At 49.4% G+C, this 20,691-nt stretch overlaps 1 protein-coding gene across 2 annotated transcripts; it reads right to left on the reverse strand.

Annotated features, from left to right (window-relative positions):
* Positions 1-502: 502 nt before the first annotated feature.
* CLDN14 (claudin 14) lies at positions 503-20,381 on the reverse strand. 2 transcript variants are annotated; one of them, XM_036851823.1, is made up of 2 exons: positions 18,485-20,381; positions 503-3,143 (listed from the first exon to the last, which is right to left on the reverse strand). In XM_036851823.1, the coding sequence occupies exon 2, from the start codon at positions 3,097-3,099 to the stop codon at positions 2,389-2,391; it is 711 nt and encodes a 236-aa protein (XP_036707718.1). In that variant the 5' UTR covers positions 3,100-3,143; positions 18,485-20,381; the 3' UTR covers positions 503-2,388. The 2 variants fall into 2 exon arrangements, with proteins under 2 accessions (XP_036707718.1, XP_036707717.1); XM_036851822.1 differs by lacking the exon at positions 18,485-20,381 and having other exon boundaries at positions 503-3,512.
* Between the last annotated feature and the right edge of the window lie 310 nt (positions 20,382-20,691).

Raw genomic sequence — 20,691 nt, forward strand, 5'->3', positions numbered from 1 at the left:
AGAGCTATTTTAGAAAGAAATATTGCCATTCGCAGCAACACGGATGGGCCTAGAGATTATCATACTAAGTGAAGTAAGTCAGACAGAGAAAGACAAATATTATACAATGTCACTTATATGTGGAATCTAAAAAAATAATACAAACAAATCTATATACAATACAGACTCACAGACATAGAAAACAAACTTATGGTTATCAAAGGGAAGGGGGGAGACAAATTAGGAGTTTGGGGTTAACAGATACAAACTACGATACATAAAATAGATCAGCAACAAGGATTTACTGTATAGCACAGGGAACTATGTTCAATATCTTGTAATAACCTATAATGGAAAATAATCTGAAAAAAATATAACTGAATCACTTTGCTAGACACCTGAAACTAATAAAATATTGTAAATCAACTATACTTCGAATTTTAAAAAGCTATTTTACCTTTAAATTTGTAATCGGTCTATTAACTAGAATAACTTCACTAAACACATTCTAGATTGTGACCATCAAGTAAGGACTGACAGAATATCATTTCGTCTTAAGAAGATTTTGTTTCTCTTCTTTATAGATTCAGATTTGTTTTTATAATTTAAAGAGTAGGTTAAAATTGCTTGTTTCATCATAAATAAATGATGACCTTTCTGATCTAAATCCCTGACCTAAATAGGATGGCACATCCCAGCCCTCTTAGCTTCTGCGGGGCTAGATAGAGGCTAAAATGTGTGGTACCCCCTCCTTCCAAACAGAAGCGGCCCCTGTTGCTTGCGGTCTAGAGGTCAGCACAAAATAGAAAAGAAATATGTATGTGTAGGATTGTTCCTTAAACCCTGACTTTTCAATGTTGATAGAAGAGTCTCCTGTTGCTAGATCTCATCAATGGTGCAGTTTATTAGGTGTAACTGGTGAGGCTTAAAGGAATCAGAAGAGGATCGTGGGGTGTATGGACATTACTGGTGAGAGCCTCTGCCTACATGGGAAGCACGTGGCAGCTGGGCTTCTTGTCACCATCTCGGTGGCCCGGAGGACCCGGTCAGGAGGAGGCATGAAGTCAGGGGAGCATCGAGCAACTTCCAGCCTTGCTGGATCCAGAGTTGCAGGGCTGAGGTCCGTCTGGCCTCCTAATCCTTGCCCGGGAGCCTCCCCTTCTACCTCCCTGATCCTGGGGCCAGAGTCTCACCAGGCCACGCCACGCCACGCCAGTAAGCCCAGCCACGTGTGGCTGACCCTCTGTGGCTCGCTTCCCTGCGGACAGTGACGGATGGAGCCCTGGTGGCCCTATTCTAAGACCCCTTGAGGATGGTGGGGCTTCACGTAACAGACCTCAGACTCAGCCCTTCCACACGGCAGGCTATTTCCTTCCGTGTTCACAGCTTGAGGCTGGGGCAGAGGCATGAGCAGTCTCCCTGGGCTAACGGGGGAGCAGCGTGTGTGCGTGTGTGTGTGTGTGTGTGTGTGTGTGTGTGATTTAGATCACAGCCCCGAAAGCAAATTCAGTGTCCTTAAAGAGGTCAGGCCTCACCTGGCCCTCGCAGCAGTTCTTTCCAGCTAAAAAAGCAGTCAGCAGCCCTTGTACCTGCTCTGATGTCAGCTGCCATCATACTTCTGTTCCCAGGAAAGACGCCAGTGACATTCTGTGCTTGGGGTGAGCAGCCTTCCTAACTGGGCCTCTTGCCAATGCCTGGAAAGCCAAGTGAACAGGCGTGTTTCACTTTGCCTTTTTTTTCCTTCTGACTTTTGCTGCCTTACTAGTGCGGGCCGACTGCTTCCCGGTAGAAAATGACATTGTCCTTCTTTTGTGGTTTACGGCAATTATCTTTCTTTCAAGGAAGCCCTGCACCTCCTGCCTTGCCTCTGAGATCGGGCCAGGACAGGGCGACCGTTTTTGGTGATGCCGCTCAGGCGCCTTTCGGATGAACATCAGCCCAGCCCTCCTGTGATTCTCCTGTCCCGTGTGGGCAGAGCCCGGAGGCCTGCTGACTATGGCTACCAGCATCTTCGCAGACAGAATCAGGGTCTGCAAACAGACACGGATATTGTCAGTTTCAGAGACAACCGCATCCAAAAGGTTTATTCCTGGCTTGCAAACAAACCCCACTGACCAAACTCCCAAGTTGCTTTTTATTCAGCTGTCATTAAATCACCCACATAAATACATATAATAAATACAAAAACAGGATTTTTTTTTTTTTTTTAGTCTTTGGTATGTAGAGCTTTTCTCCTCATCTTATTTCCCCGCCTTCCCTGCATCCTAAGCCCATTTTCCTCAGGTTCACATTATTCCTTTGGACACCAAAGCAGCCCAGAAGTAAACTTGGTGCCCGGACCTTGAAGCGGTCGGCAGTCTGGGTCCCGGGCGCCTCTCGGGGGCCTGGGGAGGGCCAGGCCGTGGGGACTCACACATAGTCGTTCAGCCTGTACCCGCTGTGCCAGGCCGAGGTGGCCGAGGGGGCCCGATTGTCCTTGTAGGCGTCGGGTGGCCGGTAGGCGGGCGCGGTGGCCGTGCCGGCCCGGGGCTGAGCCTGGTAGGGCCTGGAGGGCGCCTCGTCCTGGCAGGACAGGCAGAGCAGCGTGCCGCCGATGAGCGACAGGGACGAGGAGATGAAGCCGAGGTACAGGGCCTGCCCGATCTCGAACTTCATGCCGCTGGGCAGCAGCGGGTTGTAGAAGTTCTGCACCACGTCGTGGGTGGTCCAGGACACGGCGACCATGCAGAGCAGGCCGGCCAGGAGGAAGAGCACGCCGCCCAGCACGGCGAACGCGGGCTTGGCAGGCGTGCCCTTGGCGCAGCGCGTGCACTTCATGCCGACCACGGCGCAGGCGCAGGCCACGCCCGACAGCAGGCAGGAGATGACCATGAGCGCGCGGGCCGCCTGCAGGTCGCGGGGCAGCGCCAGCAGCGAGCGGTAGATCTGGCACTGGTAGATGCCCGTGCTGTGCCACACGCACTCCATCCACAGCCCCTTCAGGTAGGACACGGCCGTCAGGATGTTGGTGCCCACGTGCGCCGTCCGGCGCCAGTGCGGCAGGATGGTGGTGATGAGCGTGCCGACCAGGCCCAGGAAGCTGAGCAGGAAGCCCAGCAGCTGCACGGCCGCGCTGCCCATGACCTTGCTGGCGGTTGCCCCTCGCTCAGCCGCCCGCAGGAGTCCTAATGAAGCCGGGAGGCGGGGCGGGGGGAGAGGAAACGGGTTAAAGATTATCTCGATGCATCTATTTCTGCCACCGAAACGGCCATTTCCATAGGCGGTTGGTGCCACGATTAACATGTTTTTAAAAATAGTTTCTGAGACTTGATTGGGTGAACGAATAAGCGGCTCGCCAAAGACACTTTCCCTGGAAGGCCAGAGCTAGAAGGGGTGACAGCCCACATCTGGCTGGGCTGTGCTTTCCCGGGACCCCAGGGAAGGACCCTCCAGAGACCCCACTTCTCTCAGTACTTAGCAACCCCACGTGGGAAGTTCTGTCTTGTGTCTGCCCTCGAACTCTGCTGCGTTTGAATCTCACTTCATTCTGCCGATCAGTGACCACTAAGGTTGTTAAATCAACAAATGTGCCGCTTATGACTTAGAAAATAGCTCAGACTGCCTGTCAGGAGGAAACATTTTCTGAAAGTGGGAGACTTCCCTATGTGCTCATAGGAGGGGGTTTGGCACCATAGGCGGGTCAGACGCCGCCTCCCAGAATCCCAGATGTGACCTTAGAGATTATCCACTGACGCCAGGGGAGAGGAATGACCAAGGTCATCAGCTTCTTAGGCGCTGCAGCCAGGACCACAAACCAGTGACCCTCCCCTGCGGGCAGGGTACCTCCTCTCACACCGCTCTGAAGAGGGGTGGGCTTATTACAAGACAGGCTGCTACTGAACATTGTAACCATGGCAAAATCTCACACACTTCTTGGGGAAAAGGACCCAGCACGTACGTGGTATGTAGTGCCAGGCGTATCGGGGATACTCGGGAAATATTGGGAGGGAGGGAGGAGAGAGGCAGGGAGTGGGGGAGGGAGGAAAGGAGGATGGAAGGGAGAGAGGAAGGAAGGGAAAAAGGGAGGGAGACCAGAACTGCCCGAGTGGAAACCACCAGCTCCTCTCTCCTGCCGGGAGCAGAGTAAGGGGCAAAAGAAGAGAATCCCACCCTCTGCCTGACTCGGGGCATCTCTGTCTTTAAAACAAGGGAGCTGGACTTCATGGCCGCAGAGTGTCTTCTGATTCTGAAGGGAGGAAAAGGGAAGCTTCTCTGCTGGTGCCAAGTCACTTCAGCGACCCAAACTGGTGAGCGTTCGGAAGGCAAAACCCGCTTCTTCCTTCTTTCTCAGAGCAGTGTTCTGCAGTTAAGCGCAGGAAGGCTGCAGGGAGCCAAAGTGGGCCAGGAGGGCGTCGCCCAATGCAGATTCTCTTGCGAGCTGTTTTTGGGGTGCCCCAGGCCCTCTTGGCTTTAATCCTGGGTCCGCTGTAAAGAAATCTCCCACTAAATCACGATGAAGGATTTGGTTAGTAACAGGTGATGCTTCCATTGGAGGCCTCTACGATCATCTTGCTGGATTTAAAAATCTACACCTGCACGTCTTAGCATTGTTGGAGATGATCTTTAGATCTGTCCTGCTTAACAGACAAACGAGATAACGGTGAGACAGCGTGGTGCTGGACAGGACATCAGTGGTCTGGGGGGGGGACGAGGTCGGGGGTTTTGCTGATGTTAAAAATGACTGTTTGCTCAGGACCCTGTGTTCTTCACTCACACCTCGAGCTGATCGGCCACAGGCGTCTTGCGAAGCTGGCTTTCCTTAGGAAGCCTTCTTCCCTCCATTCAGCAAGCACTCAGTGCAGGTGCTGGGCTTGCGGGGCGGGGCAGCGGGGGGAGACCCCACAGTCCCTGCTGCCCAGGGAGGGGCAACTGTCCTGTGGTCACCGCTGGGCAGGCGGCGGGGCCCACAGAGGGTGCCGCTCTGATGTGCGGCGCCAGAGCTGCCGCCACCCACCTCCTGGATGCACTGGGCACCCGAGCAGAGCTGACACCGAAAGCGCCGATTTACTGGGCCTGAATGGTGCTCGGCCCTGGGCTGAGCGCTCACACACGCCTCCCAGTTTATTCCCCACAGTTACCCAGTGAAGCAGCAGCTGTTACCTCCTCTGCTTTCCACGTGGGGAAACTGGGTGCAGGGGTGAAAGTTCTTTTTCTGGCCTGGCTAGTATTTTCCCCGGTTTAAGTCTTCCTTTCTGAACGCAGTAGGACTGAAGTTAGCGTGAGGGCCTAGGGGTGGTGTCCTCGGTGTATCCTGGGGGAGTTGACTCTCCCCCCCGGAAGATGTCCTTTTACAGTGGTTCAGGTGGCCAGGGTGACGGACTTTCAGTGCTGAAATTGGGACAGTCCCAGGCAAACCAGGACGGTCAGTTCCTCCAGGGAGCCTGGAGCTGTGGATTTCTCCAGGTGGCCTCTGAGATCCTTTCAGTAACGCCTGAAGGCCACCTCCAGCCTGGTGGCCCCGCTGTCTGTCCCTGGCCAGGGCCTTCTGAGGCTCCTCACAGCTCTTGCTTGTCAAGGTCAATCATTAAGCCCACTGAGCCTAAAGAATGCGGCATAAAAGCTAAGCCTGCTGACCCCATTAGTCTAGGGAAGTGGACCAGAAGTTTATTGGATGTCTAAATATTTATGGAGAGCAACGACTGCTAATTTTAGAAACCATTAGGTTGCTATATTTAAACTTGTGCTTGAAGGATTTGCTAATTTAAGAAGTGAGTGTTAATGAGCCCCCAACTCCCAGCCCCCAGCCCCCCACCCCTTTCCCCCTAGTTACCAGCAGCTGCTACTGGTGTTAGGTCATAATTCAACTTCCCAGCAACCACTTTTCACTTTGGGGCCCTTCGACGGAAAAACAACCTCAAGCCAGCGAATCTCCTTGGAAACCACATAAAACTCATCGCTGATGCTTCGGAAGGAACTTGCCCAAGCATGGCCTCCAGGAGGGGCAGCGTGTGGAGGGTCCAGCTGGCCTGCAGTTGGCTTCGTCCACGGGCTGCCCTTTTCCTGCAGACGTGCGTGTGCTCGTGGAAACATTTGCTACAGAGATGTGCGTCCAAGACAAATATGGTTCTAAGAATCAGGTTCCAAAAAGACCTCGACAGGCGGGGTGGGTGGGGCTGTGTGTAACAAGACGACGCATTGCAGGAACAGACATCGGGCCTTGCGTTTGGGTTCACAGAGCCCCCAAAGCACGCTCCTGGGTGGGCAGTATGTGGCTGTCACACCTGTGAGCAGGATTTCGGGCAGTCCTTCCCAGTGGCTGCTTCTCAGGATGCCGTGCTGGCAGGAAGTCTCGTGGAAGACAGAAATGCCAGCTAGGTTGGAGAAGATCTGGTAACTAACTGTAGGACTTCTCATCGCTGGTAATATGCAAACATAACTGGGAATCTCCCAGAAAAGTCTCGCGTGTGGCATCTCCTAAGCTTATTTGACTGGAGACATCCTCCCCCGACTCTGCCAAAGGACAGCTTAAAGTCAAATCACTTTGGCAAGTGGACTTAGAGGATGGAAATCTGTTGCAGGTTTAATGGAGCAGTGATGAGATAGGGTTGATTAAAAAAAAAAAAAAAGATAATTTAGATTTTGGGGAGGGTTGAATGAGCACAAATAGGACGGCCAGCAAGATGCTCTGATGTGCCCCCAGTAGAGTCTCAGCAAACCCCAGGGCTGTAAACTAATGTGAAAATCTGTGAAGGGCAGCTGTGAAAAGCACCAGGGCTGCTGTCGCCCCTTACACTGGATCTGGTTTTATGAGCACCAGATCTGAAAGGCGAGGGGTTTTTTTTTTCCATATAAACTTTTATGTTGTCTCCTTCCTCTGTTGTCCATGAGCTACATTTTTTTAAAGGAAGGAATTCAAAACAAACAAAACAAAACAAAGAACACGAGGCAGGAACCCAGAGCACATGGTGGATTTTCTCCCAGCCTGCCTGGACCCCAGCTGTGTCAACTTTGGAGCTTTGCCTCTGAATTAGGCATCATTTCAACAGCAGTGACCGGTGGGGAGTGCCTCACCGGGATGAGGGACAGATGGGCTGTTTGCCCGGCCCCTACTCCTACTTCTCTACTGCCCCGTGTCCCTCGGCCCCTACTATGAAGAGCTCTGCTACGGACACGTGTGTCCTTTGTCTTTTCCACACGCACTGCTGAAGGGAATGTCAGCCCTGGGCAGGAGCAAGTTGTACCTGAGAGACAGGGCCCCAGCCAGGTGTGTGGAAGGTTCTATACCCACAACCACCTGGGCAGAAGAGTTGGATGATGTTGGCCTCCCGAACCTCATTTCAGCTTCTGACCAGCCTGCAGTCGGAGTGGATTTAGAGCCGGTTGGGAATGGGCCTCCCATGTATGGCTGCCCCACGGCCTCCTGACACATGTGGATCAACTGTGGATGACAGCTTGGACTTTGTTTCCTAGAGCTTTATCGGAAAAATGAAGAGCTGCCTTTTAAGGAAGATGGTCATTGGACTTTGAAAGAATGCAGAGTTGCCTCAACTTTGATGTTCAGCAATGAAGAAATGTCTGGTTTCAAAAAAATTGTAATGCTGAGAGGGATAGATTGGGAGTTTGGGATTGACATGTATACACTGCTATATTTAAAAAAGATGACCAACAAGGGTCTACTCTATAGCGCTGGGAACTCTGCTCAATACTCTGTAATAATCTAAATGGGAAAAGAATTTGAAAAAGAATAGATACATGTATATGTATAACTGAATCACTTTGCTGTACACCTGAAACTAACACAATATTATTAATCAACTATACTCCAATATAAAATAAAAAATTTAACCAAAACCTGTAATGTCCTCCTTGGTCACCTCATTATATCAGTAGTTCAGATATTTCATAAATGCTAGACCTTGGGAACTAGGGATAAACTCAAGGGGAGATTTTGGATTCATCTAAATGAGCTACATTAGCAACACTACCCAACAGGAGAAAAGAAAAAAAGGACTTTTATGGTCTATCAGTATAAAATAACTCCAACCAGTAATTCCTAAATGACATGTTGGATGCTTGTTTTCTTCATAGTGTACAAAGCGAGTGGATCTCTTTCCTAGAAGCTTAGGTATACTCCAGAGGTGCTATTTTAGTACATCTTTTTATACAAATATATAAGAATTATGACAAGGTGATCAAGTAATACCTTGGAAAAACCATTCATATTCATTTAGGATGGGCCTGGACTGTGGGTTTTTTGGCTCTAAAAATGAAGTTTCCTTCATTATTATTCCAAGCTTTCTGTAACTTTCCTTGGGTTATTTTTCAGACTGGCAGGCATCTGTATTTTAAATTTATGAGGACCTCTATGCCATCTACACATGGTTTGGAAGAACCGCAGTCTTTCCATAAGAGGCAGAGACAGAATAACTATATAATTAACTTATTACTGCCATGATAGTTGGGGCTTGCTAATATTATTCAGGAAAACCAATGTGAGATATCTTGTACAAATCATATAGAACGACACTTATAGGTTAAAACTTCCCCTCTATTTTGGATGAGTAAAGAAAAATCTATTTTCATAACAAGAGCTGGTTTGGGAAAAAGCCTGTGTTAATACTGTATGAAGATCACGGTATGTGGTTAAGTGCTTGCAGAGACCATTTTCAACTCAACGAGATTGAACAAACTATTGATTTAGTGAAAACTACAAGCTTAAGTTACCACGACCATAAAAATTCTAAACCATTTCCCAGGAGGCATTATCTCTCTAATTTCAACTCACCAGAATTTCATTAGAATCCATTAACAATGCAGTAGATCAACATGTTAAAATGAAATGATCGAATTTCATTGAATAAAAAACCCCGGTGCCTTTGCATACGTGTTTTTTCTGACAAGATAGTTGTGTAGATTTGCTATGTTGTTTTCATTTTTCAGGGGACAGGTGACTAAAAATCTGCTGTGCAAGAAAAATATTAGAAAAGCAAAAAACACCCCATAGGTTGTAAGGTTTTTTTCAAAAGTGTTAAATGATGATTAGATGACTAATAGTTAAAGTGTTCTCTAGGAAGGCTTTATATAAGAGATGCAATGGGTTGAATTGTGTCTCTCCAAAAATGTGTGTTGAGATCATAACCCCTAATGCCTCAGAAAGTGACCTTATTATTTGGAAATAGGGTCACTGCAGAGGTAATTTTAGTTAGATGAGGGGCATACTGGAGTAGGGTATATCGCTAAACCGATAAGACTGGTGTGTTTATGAGAAGACGGTTATGTGAAGACAAAGACATAGGGAGGACACCATATGAAGATGGAGGCAGAGATTGGAGTGATGCTGCTACAGGCCAAGGAGTGGCAAGGAGGACCAGCAGCCACCAGAAGCTAGGAGAGGAGCCTGGAACAGATCCTTCCTCACGCCCCTCAGAAGGAACCAACCCTGCTGACCCCTTGACTTTGGACTTCTGGCCCCTAGAACTGTGAGAGAATACGTTTCTATTGTTTTAAAGCCACTACTCTGTGGTGCTTGCTATGGCAACCTAGTAACCAATGCAGGGGATCACTGAATGGTGCCTAGGGGAGTAACAGAAACAAAACACTCATGTCTGAACATGAGAAGTGGGTTCCCTTCCAGAGCAGGCACTGAGCATGGTCTGATGACTTCACGTCTGCCACAGAAAACAGCAAAGCATTGGTCAGCTTCATGTCTGAAAGTGTGGAGGATAGAATCCAGGGAGAGGGAGAGAACACAGGGAAAGAGGAATTTGGAAGGCCTTCTGTAGCTGTAAAACTCAAGAGCGAGTGCCAACTACAGTAAGTAACCCATACGGTGGTCAGATGGACTCAGCTTCTCCAGATTGGAAAAGTGTATGAATCACTGATCCCCCACAGAGTTTGAGGGGCTCAGTTCTCCACTTTGTATGTAATTGGCTGGGCTGCATCCAGAGACATGGCAGACCTTTTCAGGCTGGATGTCTGGTTTTCTTAAATCAACATGTTTTGGTTTCACAGACCATAAAAACCCAAATTTGGGGTGCCGGCAGGTTTGGATAAGGCAGCTCAGATGGTTGCCCAGGCTTTCCCTTGGAAATCCAGTAGAGCTCAGTGGGACCTCCCTTTAGGACTTAACATCAAAACAGAAATGAAGTAAGTAACAGGACATTGTCTCAGCTGGGCTGGAAACCTCCATGAATAAGATAACTATTGGATGGATTTTGTAAGCCTGTGAAAATGATTTATTTGAGCACTGAACTGGGATTATATAGCAGTGACTAAAAATGTGTCAAATGAAAACATAAGACTGAGATTTACAAATGCTAAATAAAATACAGCTAAAAAATGATGTTTAATGCTCATTCTCTGTAAATTTAGCCTTTCAAGCCCAGGTGCACAGAAGCTGTGAGTTATTAATGATAAGAATAAAAACAATCACAGCTAAATGTCCTGAGTGTTTGTGATATGCCAGACCTGTGCTAAGTGTTTCCACTGGCGCTAACTTATTTAATCCTTCAACAAATCTGTGATGTGCATGTCATTGTCCTTGTTTACAGACGGAGAAACTGAGGCTTAGAGAGGTTAAGTAACTTGTCCAAGGTCACACCTGGGCTGAATCAGGGATCCTAATAGGAGAGTCCTGTGATCACCCAGGTAAGAGATGTTGGCAGTGACAAAGGTAGATGCTGAGAAGAGGTTGGTTTCTAGATACATTCTGGAGGTGAGACAGGTAGGGTTTGCTGATGGCTTAGCTGTGGGGTGTGAGAGACAGGGGTCAATCATGGCTCAAGGTCTTGGGCAACTGGAAGAATGGAGTTGCCATTTATCGAGGGTGAAGACAGTGGGAAGTGGGAGGAATCTGGGTTTGGAGGGTGAGGGCAGACAAGAGGAGTCTTGTTTTAGACATTGCTGGTTGAGATGGCTGTCCCCACCCAGTAGGGTAGGGGATACTGTGGTTGGATGTATAAGTGCAGAGTTTGGGGAGGGCACAGAAGTGGAGAAGTCCACTTGGGACTCAACAACATAGAGACAGGATCGAGGGAATTCCCTGGCAGTCCAGTGGTTAGGAGTTGGTGCTTTCACTGCCGTGGCCCAGGTTCAATCCCTGGTTGGGGAACTAAGATCCCACAAAACAAAACAAAAAAAAGAGAAAGAGACAGGATTGAAAGCTGTGAGACTGGGTAAGAGCCCCTAGGGAATGAGTGTAGACTCCTCTGTAGAGGAACAGGTGCCTGATGACTGATCCAGGAACCCTCCAACATCAGAGATGGGGGTGATGAGGAGGAACCAGCCATGGGCCACAGGGAGTGGCCGGGAGGGAGGAGACAACCCAGAGGGAGAGCGGTGAGCGAGGACAGAGATCCAAGTTGGAGGGAGTGTCAAATCATCAGATAAATCACGTCATCTGAGCATGGAAATGATGGTTAACAACATGAAGGACATCGGAGACCTTGACCAGCTCAGTTTCAGCAGAATGATGGGAGTGGCTTCAACAGAGAGTCGGGATAGGGGCACAGGACATAATGAGCCCAGAGAATTCCTTCAAAGACTTGGACCATCAAGGGGAACCAGGAGATGAGGCAGCAGTTTGTAGGGTGGGGGCTCTTAATCTGGGGTCCATGGCCCATAGAATTCAGGGTACCTGTCAACTTGGATAGAAAAAAAAGTTGCATGATTTATTTCATCAGCTTCTCCCTGAAAAGCCTGTCCTTGTGTTATGAAATAAAGGCAGCCACCTACAGCGATCTTAACGGTGCCTGTGAGTTGATCACCGATAGGAATCACTCATAGTTCGCATTGCTTTACAGGTGTTGCGGATACCGGGAAAGATCATTTACCATCGTTGCTATTTCAAAACTATGGTAGTTATAAGACCCCTGCTAGGTCTGGTAATGTAATGCATTGATAGAGAAGCACATAAGTTACTATGAACAAAATGATTTTAAAATATTTCGATAACTGTATTTCAATATAATTGGCTTCCTTTATAACCCTGCATATTATTTTATACATTTAAAAGTATTGTTCAGGGACTTGCCTGGTGGTCCAGTGGTAAAGAATCCACCTTCCAATGCAGGGGACGCGGGTTCGATCCCTGGTCAGGGAACTAAAGTCCCACATGCCGCAGGGCAACTAAGCCCGTGCGCCACAACTACTGAGCCCGGGCGCTCTAGAGCCCGCGAGCCACAACTAGAGAGAAGCCCGCACTCCACAACAAAGATCCCGCGTGCCGCAACTAAGACCCGATGCAGCCAAATAAATAAATAAATACTAAAATAAATAAATAAAAGCATTGTTTGGAGAAGAGATACATAGGCTTCACTAGATTGCCAAAGGGATCCAAGGCAAAACAAACAACAGCCCAGTAAACAACAGCAACCTCAACAACAAAAGAACAAAAACAAAATAGTTAAGCACCTCTGCCAATGGGATGTGTGGTCAAGAGAGGATCTTTGTTTTGTTCTGTTGCTGATTTGAAGATGAGAGAACCCGAAGCACGTTTGCCTGCCTTTGGAAATGATCTGGTAGGAAGGGAAACATTGACGATGTTGAGGAGATGTCCTTGAGCAGAGCACAGGAGGGACCCACACACCCACCTGGAGAGGCCAGTTCAGACCGGAGCAGAAAGGAGGCCAATGCGGGGAGCCTGGGGGACGGGGCAGGGAGCACTTGGCGATGTTCTCGGATTGTCCCAATTTTCTCAGGGAAAGAGGAAGCAGTCTGATGTGTTGAGAAGGAAGATGGGGGAGAAGGTGTTGAAGGTTTGAGTGGAGAGAGAAGGGATGCTGTGGTCGCCTCGGAGAACGGGAGCTCAGTGGACTAAGACAAGGTCAGCAGGAGATGCCCGTGTGAGGCCAGTGGTCATGAGGCTTCAGTGACCACAAGCCGCTGGACAGCCTTCTCCAGCACAGTCAGCGGGACCACATGGCCCCGGAGTGGGCAAAGGGCTGGACTCAACTCAGTGGGGATTTTTCTAGGAGAAATGGTGAAGGGAGGGTGGAAGGGAGATTGGGGTGTACACAGAGGAGTGAGTGTAATGGTGGGTGACGCTGGCGAGGAGGGCAGGGAGGACAGGAAGGAATGAGCTGTAAGGACAGCAGATGGTGGCCGGAGACTGGGACACGTGTCACTGTGACCTTGGTGGGCAATGGTGAGCAGTAGAGTAAGACAGTGGGAAAGGATGGGACCACCGGGGAGGGTGGAAGAAAAGGACCACCGTGGATATGGAACCACCATGAATTACTTAGAACAGTCCGTAATCTGATTGTTTCACTATTGTTTGAGAGGTTACATCTCCCTGATTACTGCCCTGATTACTGACTTATTTTCCACCCGTGAAGGTGAGAAGAGGAACGGCACACAAGTTGAATGTCTGCTAAGTACCCTCTCAGTCACGGTCAAGTCAATCTTGGCCTAGCTCTCAGTTCTGCCCTTTATGTCTTTCACCCACAGGACTGCTGTGTGATACACATATTGTTCCCGGAATTCAGTCTTCAACATCGTTTTTTTCATAAAGCCACCCTCTTTCCTTGTCCCCCGACACCCTGTTCTTCTCTGTCGAGCAGGAGAGAAATGCAAGATGGTAGCTTTGCACTTTTGAGGATAGACTCTGAGACACAGGGGAGAGGAATCATACCAGAACCTAGCCGGGAAATGCACACACTGCATGCTGGTATGCGGGACCCCAGATAACTGGACAAATAAATTGTGGGGCAGGTCTCTGCAGGAGGGGAGCTTCCTGGTGGTGTGAGAGGTGGCTGGACCTCAGCCAGGTGGGAGGCAGCTCTGCTCTGGTTTCACCCTCCTGGTCCCCCAGCTCTGCGTATTCCAGCCAAGGAACACGAATTCAGCAGCTGTCCACTCCCCTAATGCGTCAGCATCCCTTGGAGAGCTTTAAAAAGACCCCGATGGGCTTCCCTGGTGGCGCAGTGGTTGAGAATCTGCCTGCTAATGCAGGGGACACAGGTTCGAGCCCTGGTCTGGGAAGATCCCACATGCCATGGAGCAGCTGGGCCCGTGAGCCACAACTACTGAGCCTGCGCGTCTGGAGCCTGTGCTCCGCAACAAGAGAGGCCGTGATAGTGAGAGGCCCGCGCACCGCGATGAAGAGTGGCCCCCACTTGCTGCAACTAGAGAAAGCCCTCGCACGAACCGAAGACCCAACACAGCCAAAAATAAATAAATAAAGTAGATATAAAAATTAAAAAAAAAAAAAGTTGTTGACCTCCTACAGTATGGAAAACCCTGAGTAGAAAGTAGAATAAGATACCATTTAAAAAAAAAAAAAAAGACCCCAATGCCCCAGCCACCGCAGAGAGCACAATTCACTGATTGGGGTGGGGTCCGCATATGGGGACTCTGGAGCCCCGCCCACACCCCCGGGTGACTTGGATGTACAGCCAGGTCTGAGAACCACTGTCTTAATTGACGTGACTTGTAAAGGTCCTATCAGGAGCTTTAAGAGAGTTTCTGCTATATTTAGAATAGATAACTAACAAGGACCTACTGTCTAGCACAGGGAACTCTGCTCAACACTCTGTAATAATCTAAATAGGAAAAGAATTTGAAAAAGAATAGAGACATGTATATGTATAACTGAATCACTTTGCTGTACGCCTGAAACTAACACAACATTGTTAATGGACAATAAAAAAAAAAAAAAAAAAAGAAATACAGGGACTTCCCTGGTGGTGCAGTGGTTAAGAATCCGCCTGCCAATGCAGGGGACACGGGTTTGAGCCCTGGTCTGGGAAGATCCCACATGCCGCGGAACAACTAAGCCCGTGCGCCACAACTACTGAGCCTGTGCTCTAGAGCCCACGAGCCACAACTACTGAGTCCATGTGCCACAACTACTGAAGCCCACACGCTCTAGGGCCTGTGCTCCGCAACAAAGAGAAGCCACTGCAATGAGAAGCCCGCGCACTGCAACAAAGCATAGCCCCCGCTCGCCACAACTAGAGAAAGCCCGCGTGCAGCAGCGAAGACCCAACACAGCCAAAAATAAGTAAATAAATAAATAAATAAATAAATAAATAAATAAATTTATTTAAAAAGAAAAAAGAGGGCTTCCCTGGTGGCGCAGTGGTTGAGAGTCTGCCTGCCAATGCAGGGGACGTAGGTTCGAGCCCTGGTCTGGGAAGATCCCACATGCCGTGGAGCAACTGGGCCCGTGAGCCACAACTACTGAGCCTGCGCGTCTGGAGCCTGTGCTCGGCAACGAGAGGCCGCAATGGTGAGAGGCCTGCGCACCGCGATGAAGAGTGGACCCCGCTTGCCACAACTAGAGAAAGCTCTCGCACAGAAACGAAGACCCAACAAAGCCATACATACATACATACATACATAAATTAAAAGAATGTAAGCAGACAAGAATAGCATTAAAAAAATAAAAATAAATAAAAATAATAAAAATAAAAAACTTACGAATTAGATATTAAATGTCAAAAAAAAAAAGAAAAAAGAAATACAAAGTTAAATTTATCAAAATCCAGCCCCCCCCCCCCCAAAAAAAACAGTTTGAAACTGTTTAGCCAAGAGTCACAGTACCAACGTCTACTCTGCTGGCTGGCTCTGCTGGTTGACTATGGGCCTTCTCCGGGGTCTCCCAAGATGGAGACGGTTGGGCTCATCTGCTCACAAGCCTTTGCCCTCACACTGCCTCTGCGTCAGAACCTCGTCTCCATCCACCCGTCGTACCTGTGCTCGAGTCCCACACCCATCCTTGACCCTGCACCTCCATCTACCCCCATACTTCTTCCTCGACAGCCAAGCATCTAGAAAGAGGCAGTTCCCCTGTTCACCCCTCTGCCATCTGGCTCCTGCCCTCCCAGCGCTTCACAATCCACCCAAACCTGTTCTTACCAGCTGGGTCCTCTTTCAGTCCCTCTTGGGCACTCGGCCCAACTCATGTGTTAATATCGGCCAAGAAGCTACCCCACGGGGCATTTCTATTTTCCTGGCTGGCCCTTGAAAACAAAACTCTCCCTGGCTCCAAAGAGTGTGTTCTCGCAGTGGCAAGAACACGGTAGGGGTCAGTCCTGGAGGGAGGCCAGTGCTGCTTTGATGTATGTGTTTTGAAAACGTTTAAGAAGTTTAGAATGAATTGGGTCAGGTCTGAGATTTCAGCTTGCAGAAGCCCTCGTGAGAGCCTTGAAGATGAAACAGTGCCAGATGAAAACATGGGGCCCCTTGTTCAAAAATTATTAGGAATTTCAAGATGGCGACTGCAGAGCATCAAACCAAGCAGGCGCCTTCCCCAGCCCAGGGTCCCATGCGGCCGCGCAGGTGGCAGGCCCAAGCAGCCTGGACGCTGAGACTTTCCTCCCTTAAACCAAAGAGTACATCTAATTTGAACGTTGAGAGGAATAAGAGACACTTCTGCAGTGTTCTGCAGAAAGAAAAATATGGTTTCATATGTTTGTCTTTCCTTCATTTAAGTGTAGCCCAGATGCCTCTGTAAATATCTGCCAAGGAGCAGCCTTTGGAAAACAAAGCTATTGCTGGTCTCCTGTGCCCAAGAGAGGCGGCCAACAGAAACAGACCTGGTGTTCTCAATCTCAGCTTCCATTTCTCTCTTGCTCCGGGGAAGCTGTAGGTGTGTGGGTGTGTGTGTGTACCTCCAAGTCCGGGGTGAACCGCTGCCTCTGGGTGGCTTGGCTCTTCACCCCAGAGACTCTGCTCATAGGCCCCCCCTGCACCTTGGCGGGGGCCCCCAGCCCCAGAGAGAGAAGAGGATGAGGTATGGGAGTCCCATCTGCTCCCTTCTTGCCTTCACCCCACGGGGGGAGGGTCTCTTAGGGAAGCTCGGGGCGCCCTCCCAGCAAATAGCCCCCAGTGGAAAATTCCTGTGCACGGCTGCCGTCTTCCCAGCAAAAAGCCTATGACTCTGGAAGCCGCTTGTCCTGCAGACAGTGTAAGGACTCGCCCCGGAGTGAAGATTATGAAGATCAGCTGGAGGGAGGAATGTTGGAGTTGAAAAGTGCCAAGAATCACTCCTGAACTGGCAAGATTGACTGTCTGAAGTTTTAAAAAAGACGTCAGGAGAAGCCTTGAAAATAGGCTTTTAGACTTCTTGTTCTGTGTCATGCAAGATATCCTCTGATATAAGCAAGAAAATGATTTTTTAAAACCAAAAAATTTGATATATTTGATTTTGTTGACCTTTAAAAAAAGACTAACTGGAAAGCAGGAAATATTTATAGTAACATTTTCATGGCACTGAAGGAAGAAACTGTGTCCTCCTTTTTACAGATTTCTCTGCAGCTGCTCAAGAGGCATTGGTCCTATTATATAGATGGATAAGTGAAGCACGGTAAGCTTTAGAGATTTGCAAAGCAGATGGAGCCAGATAAGAATGGAGGCTGGCTTCCGGTCAGACTGATTTTTGGGCAAACAGCTTAGCCGTATGTGACTCACTTGGCCATCTACATCGTAACAGCTGCTTCCCAGAGCTGTTTAGAAGATGCTAAGATAATATATGTATAAACCTGTAAGCCCTGTAAGGAAGGACACCCAGTAAGGCAAGGTGTGTGCTATTGAAGTTTTATCATTATTAGAGATAAATCTGTTCCGACTCCACTGAAGCCAACCCGGCAGGAGGCCAGCAGCTGAGATGCTGGGAGAACTTGATGACAGGGCTGTGCTCTGGTTTCCCAAGACTTTAAACTTAGTGATTAAGAGATTTTTGGCCTTGGGACTTCCCTGACGGTCCAGTGGTTGAGACTTCACCTTCCAATGCAGGGAGTGCGGGTTTGATCCCTGGTCGGGGAGCTGAGGTCCCACATGCCTCGCGGCCAAAAAAGCCAGAAAACATAAAACAGAAGCAGTATTGTAACAAATTCAATAAAGACTTTAAAAAAATGGTCCGCATCAAAAAAAAAAAAAAAATCAAAGAGATTTTTGGCCGTGAAAGCAGCAGGAATTAAATCTCTCGGTGGGAACGTGCAGCCAAAGGCCCTCCCGCTCATTCTGGGAAGCCCGCAGCAGCCGCTGGGGAGGTGGGATTCAAGGTAGTTGAAGGATCAGCTCACGCATCGGATTGCATGGGATTTCCCCTCTTCGGTACCATTTTTTACCCTCACTAAGAGAGATCTATCACTTCCCCTCCCCTTCTCCAGTGTCTGTGTGCGCTGGGGGGAGGGGGAGGGCTGGGGGGAGGATACGGGGGAGGGTCCAGGCTCCCATGTCTGGAGGCTCTGGACCTTCACAGCGCACAGAGGGGCGGTGACAGCAAGCGCCCGAAGCTGACCGTCTCGTGACACCCACAGATCCAGTCCTCCCAGCCCAAGGCCCCGCCAGCGATGAAAGAGTTCGGCCCAAACGCTCAGGAACTGGACTCTGTCCCTCCTGGCTCGTTAGGAGCCTGGCTGTCCCCATACCTGGTGCTGGGTCCCCAGGACCCCCGAGGCCCAGGTGCCCTTCTGCAGGGGTTGATGCCACCCACCTGGAGAACCCCCGCCCGCACGCAGAGCCCGGACAAACGACGGCCAACCCCAAACCCTCCCAACTTGTCGCCTTGCCTCTCACTCACATGCAGAGGTCCTGACCACCCAGCCGCCTCACCAGGTCCCCGGCTGCTCTGGGAACTGGCTGGGCACCGGGCGGCGTGACCCACGGACTCCCCAGGGATGCTGCTGCCCTCCGGTCTTCCCTCTTCCACCGACTGGAAGCTTCAAGGCCAGGGCCCTTGAGAAGATAGTGACTAGACAGTTACTGGGTCCTTTGGGAAGGGCCTGCGTGGGCACACGTGTCATTTGGTTGGAGGAGTTAACCATCCAACTGCCCCATGCACAGGATAAGGCCTCTGGGCCAAGGCAGACATTCAGGACCAACCAGAAATGTCATCTCTGCACTTTGGAAACATGCCTGATATATGTGAGCATCATCATGTCCTCCCTGAAACACCCTCTGGTGACTCTCCTGGACTGACAGGACAAAGCCTGGACTGCCCAGCCGGGGGTTGAAGGCCATCTACGGTCCAGCCCGGCCCGCCGGCCCACTCTCTGTGTCCTCGTTTCTCCACATCCTTGTTCGTGACCCCCCAGCAGACCGCCCGATTCCTGCTGATGACCCCCACGGATCCCCTCCCGCTGCCCTGCCGGCCGCCAGCCTGCTCTGAGCCGGTCACCCAGCCGTTGTCTCCACGCGGCTTTGGATTTTTGTTCTATTGAGCAACGCAGAATTTCTCACCCTGCAGGCTGCTGGGGGCTCTGGGCGCATGCCAGTGAGTTTTGATCAACGTGCAACTGTTTTTTGGCTACAGTTGCAGATATGGGTGGTTGGGTGATGTCTGTCGTGGGGAGTGTGAGCTGGGTGGGTCCTGGGCACAGGTGGAAAAAGGAACCGGTTGCTATTAGTTTGAGATGAGAGACGTCATGAAGAAGGTGGCTTTGGGGGGACGTTCAAGTATGACTTGAGAACCCAGTGGGGCTGGGATTGTTATTCTGAAAGTTAGGACTGCGCACAAGGCTGGCCGAGGGAACTGGGCCATGCTGGGACGCCTCCAGCTACTTCCAGTGTGCTGCGGACCGTGCTGGGATCCAGAATGGCTGAGAACCACAACTAACTTGTCACACACATCTGTCCCTTCCTCATCAGTTCCCTCACGGATGCTCTAAGGGCAGCAACTCGGCTCCTGAGTTCCTTCCGCAGCTCCTCAATCTGTGTGGCTCTGGTTGATGCTTAGAAAAAGACACAGCGAAGGAACTCAGGTGTGGGCGAATGGCCCTGGGTGTGGACCCGAGCCCGTCCCTGTGTCCCTGGCAACGGGCTTGGGATGACAGAGATGGGAGCATTTTGTGGCTGGGCGTTTGGAGCAGGGGTTCAGAAGTGTCTCTTAAATATCACTGATTGAGGATTGACAACCCAAATCCACAGTTTTATTTATTTATTTATTTAGTCTCTTCTCTGGAAATAACTGTCTTAAACAAGATCCTCTTTAGTTCGGGGTCATTCATAGGCCCTGATCCTCTTCTATTTAGAGGTTTCCCACTATATCTTATATACTAAAATGCACCCACATTACCTATAATTTTATGCTGGGAGTTTTTGAAATTATTTTTATAATTTTGCTTTTGGGATGATTTGGCTACAAGTCATACATTTAATTCACAACTGCCTTTGATTTCTTGATATTGATCATGTATTCTTGGGCAGTCTTGCAGAGAGAGAAAATGTAAACCCCCAATTCTGGTAAAATATCATGATATTTTTAGGAATACTGCATTTAACAATGAAGTGGACATAATGTTATGTGTTGTACCCTTTTGCTAAAGCTTGATTTTCTCTGGAACAATTCATTCCTATTCTGGGCTGAAGTGTGAAAGCTCCCAGGCCGGTGGCCCTGGCCTGTGGCTCCTGATGGACAAAAGAGCCCTTCCTGGGCCAGAGGGCAAAGTCACAGGGACACTCAGTGACTCAACTGAAGTATAAAGGTATCGATTCATTTTTAAAAATTTTTTATGTTTTAAAAAAATATTTTATTTATTTATTTATTTGGCTGCCCCAGGTCTTAGTTGCAGCACATGGGATCTTTTGGTTGCGGCACGCATGATCTTTAGTTGTGGCATGTGGGCTCTTAGTTGCAGCATGTGGGATCTAGTTCCCTGACCAGGAATCGAACCCCGGCCCCCTGCATTGGGAGTGTGGAGTCTTAACCACTGGACCACCAGGGAAATATTCATTCATTGAATACTGCTTGAACTCCAGCACTTGTGAGCAACAGGGTGCTTGGTGAGA

The sequence above is a fragment of the Balaenoptera musculus genome, chromosome 4, assembly GCF_009873245.2.
Source record: "Balaenoptera musculus isolate JJ_BM4_2016_0621 chromosome 4, mBalMus1.pri.v3, whole genome shotgun sequence".
In the NCBI taxonomy this organism is placed as follows: domain Eukaryota; kingdom Metazoa; phylum Chordata; class Mammalia; order Artiodactyla; family Balaenopteridae; genus Balaenoptera; species Balaenoptera musculus.

Excerpts from the sequence above, each read along its gene's own strand:
- CLDN14 (XM_036851822.1), bottom strand. The coding sequence starts at position 3,261 with ATGTTAATCGTGGCACCAACCGCCTATGGAAATGGCCGTTTCGGTGGC.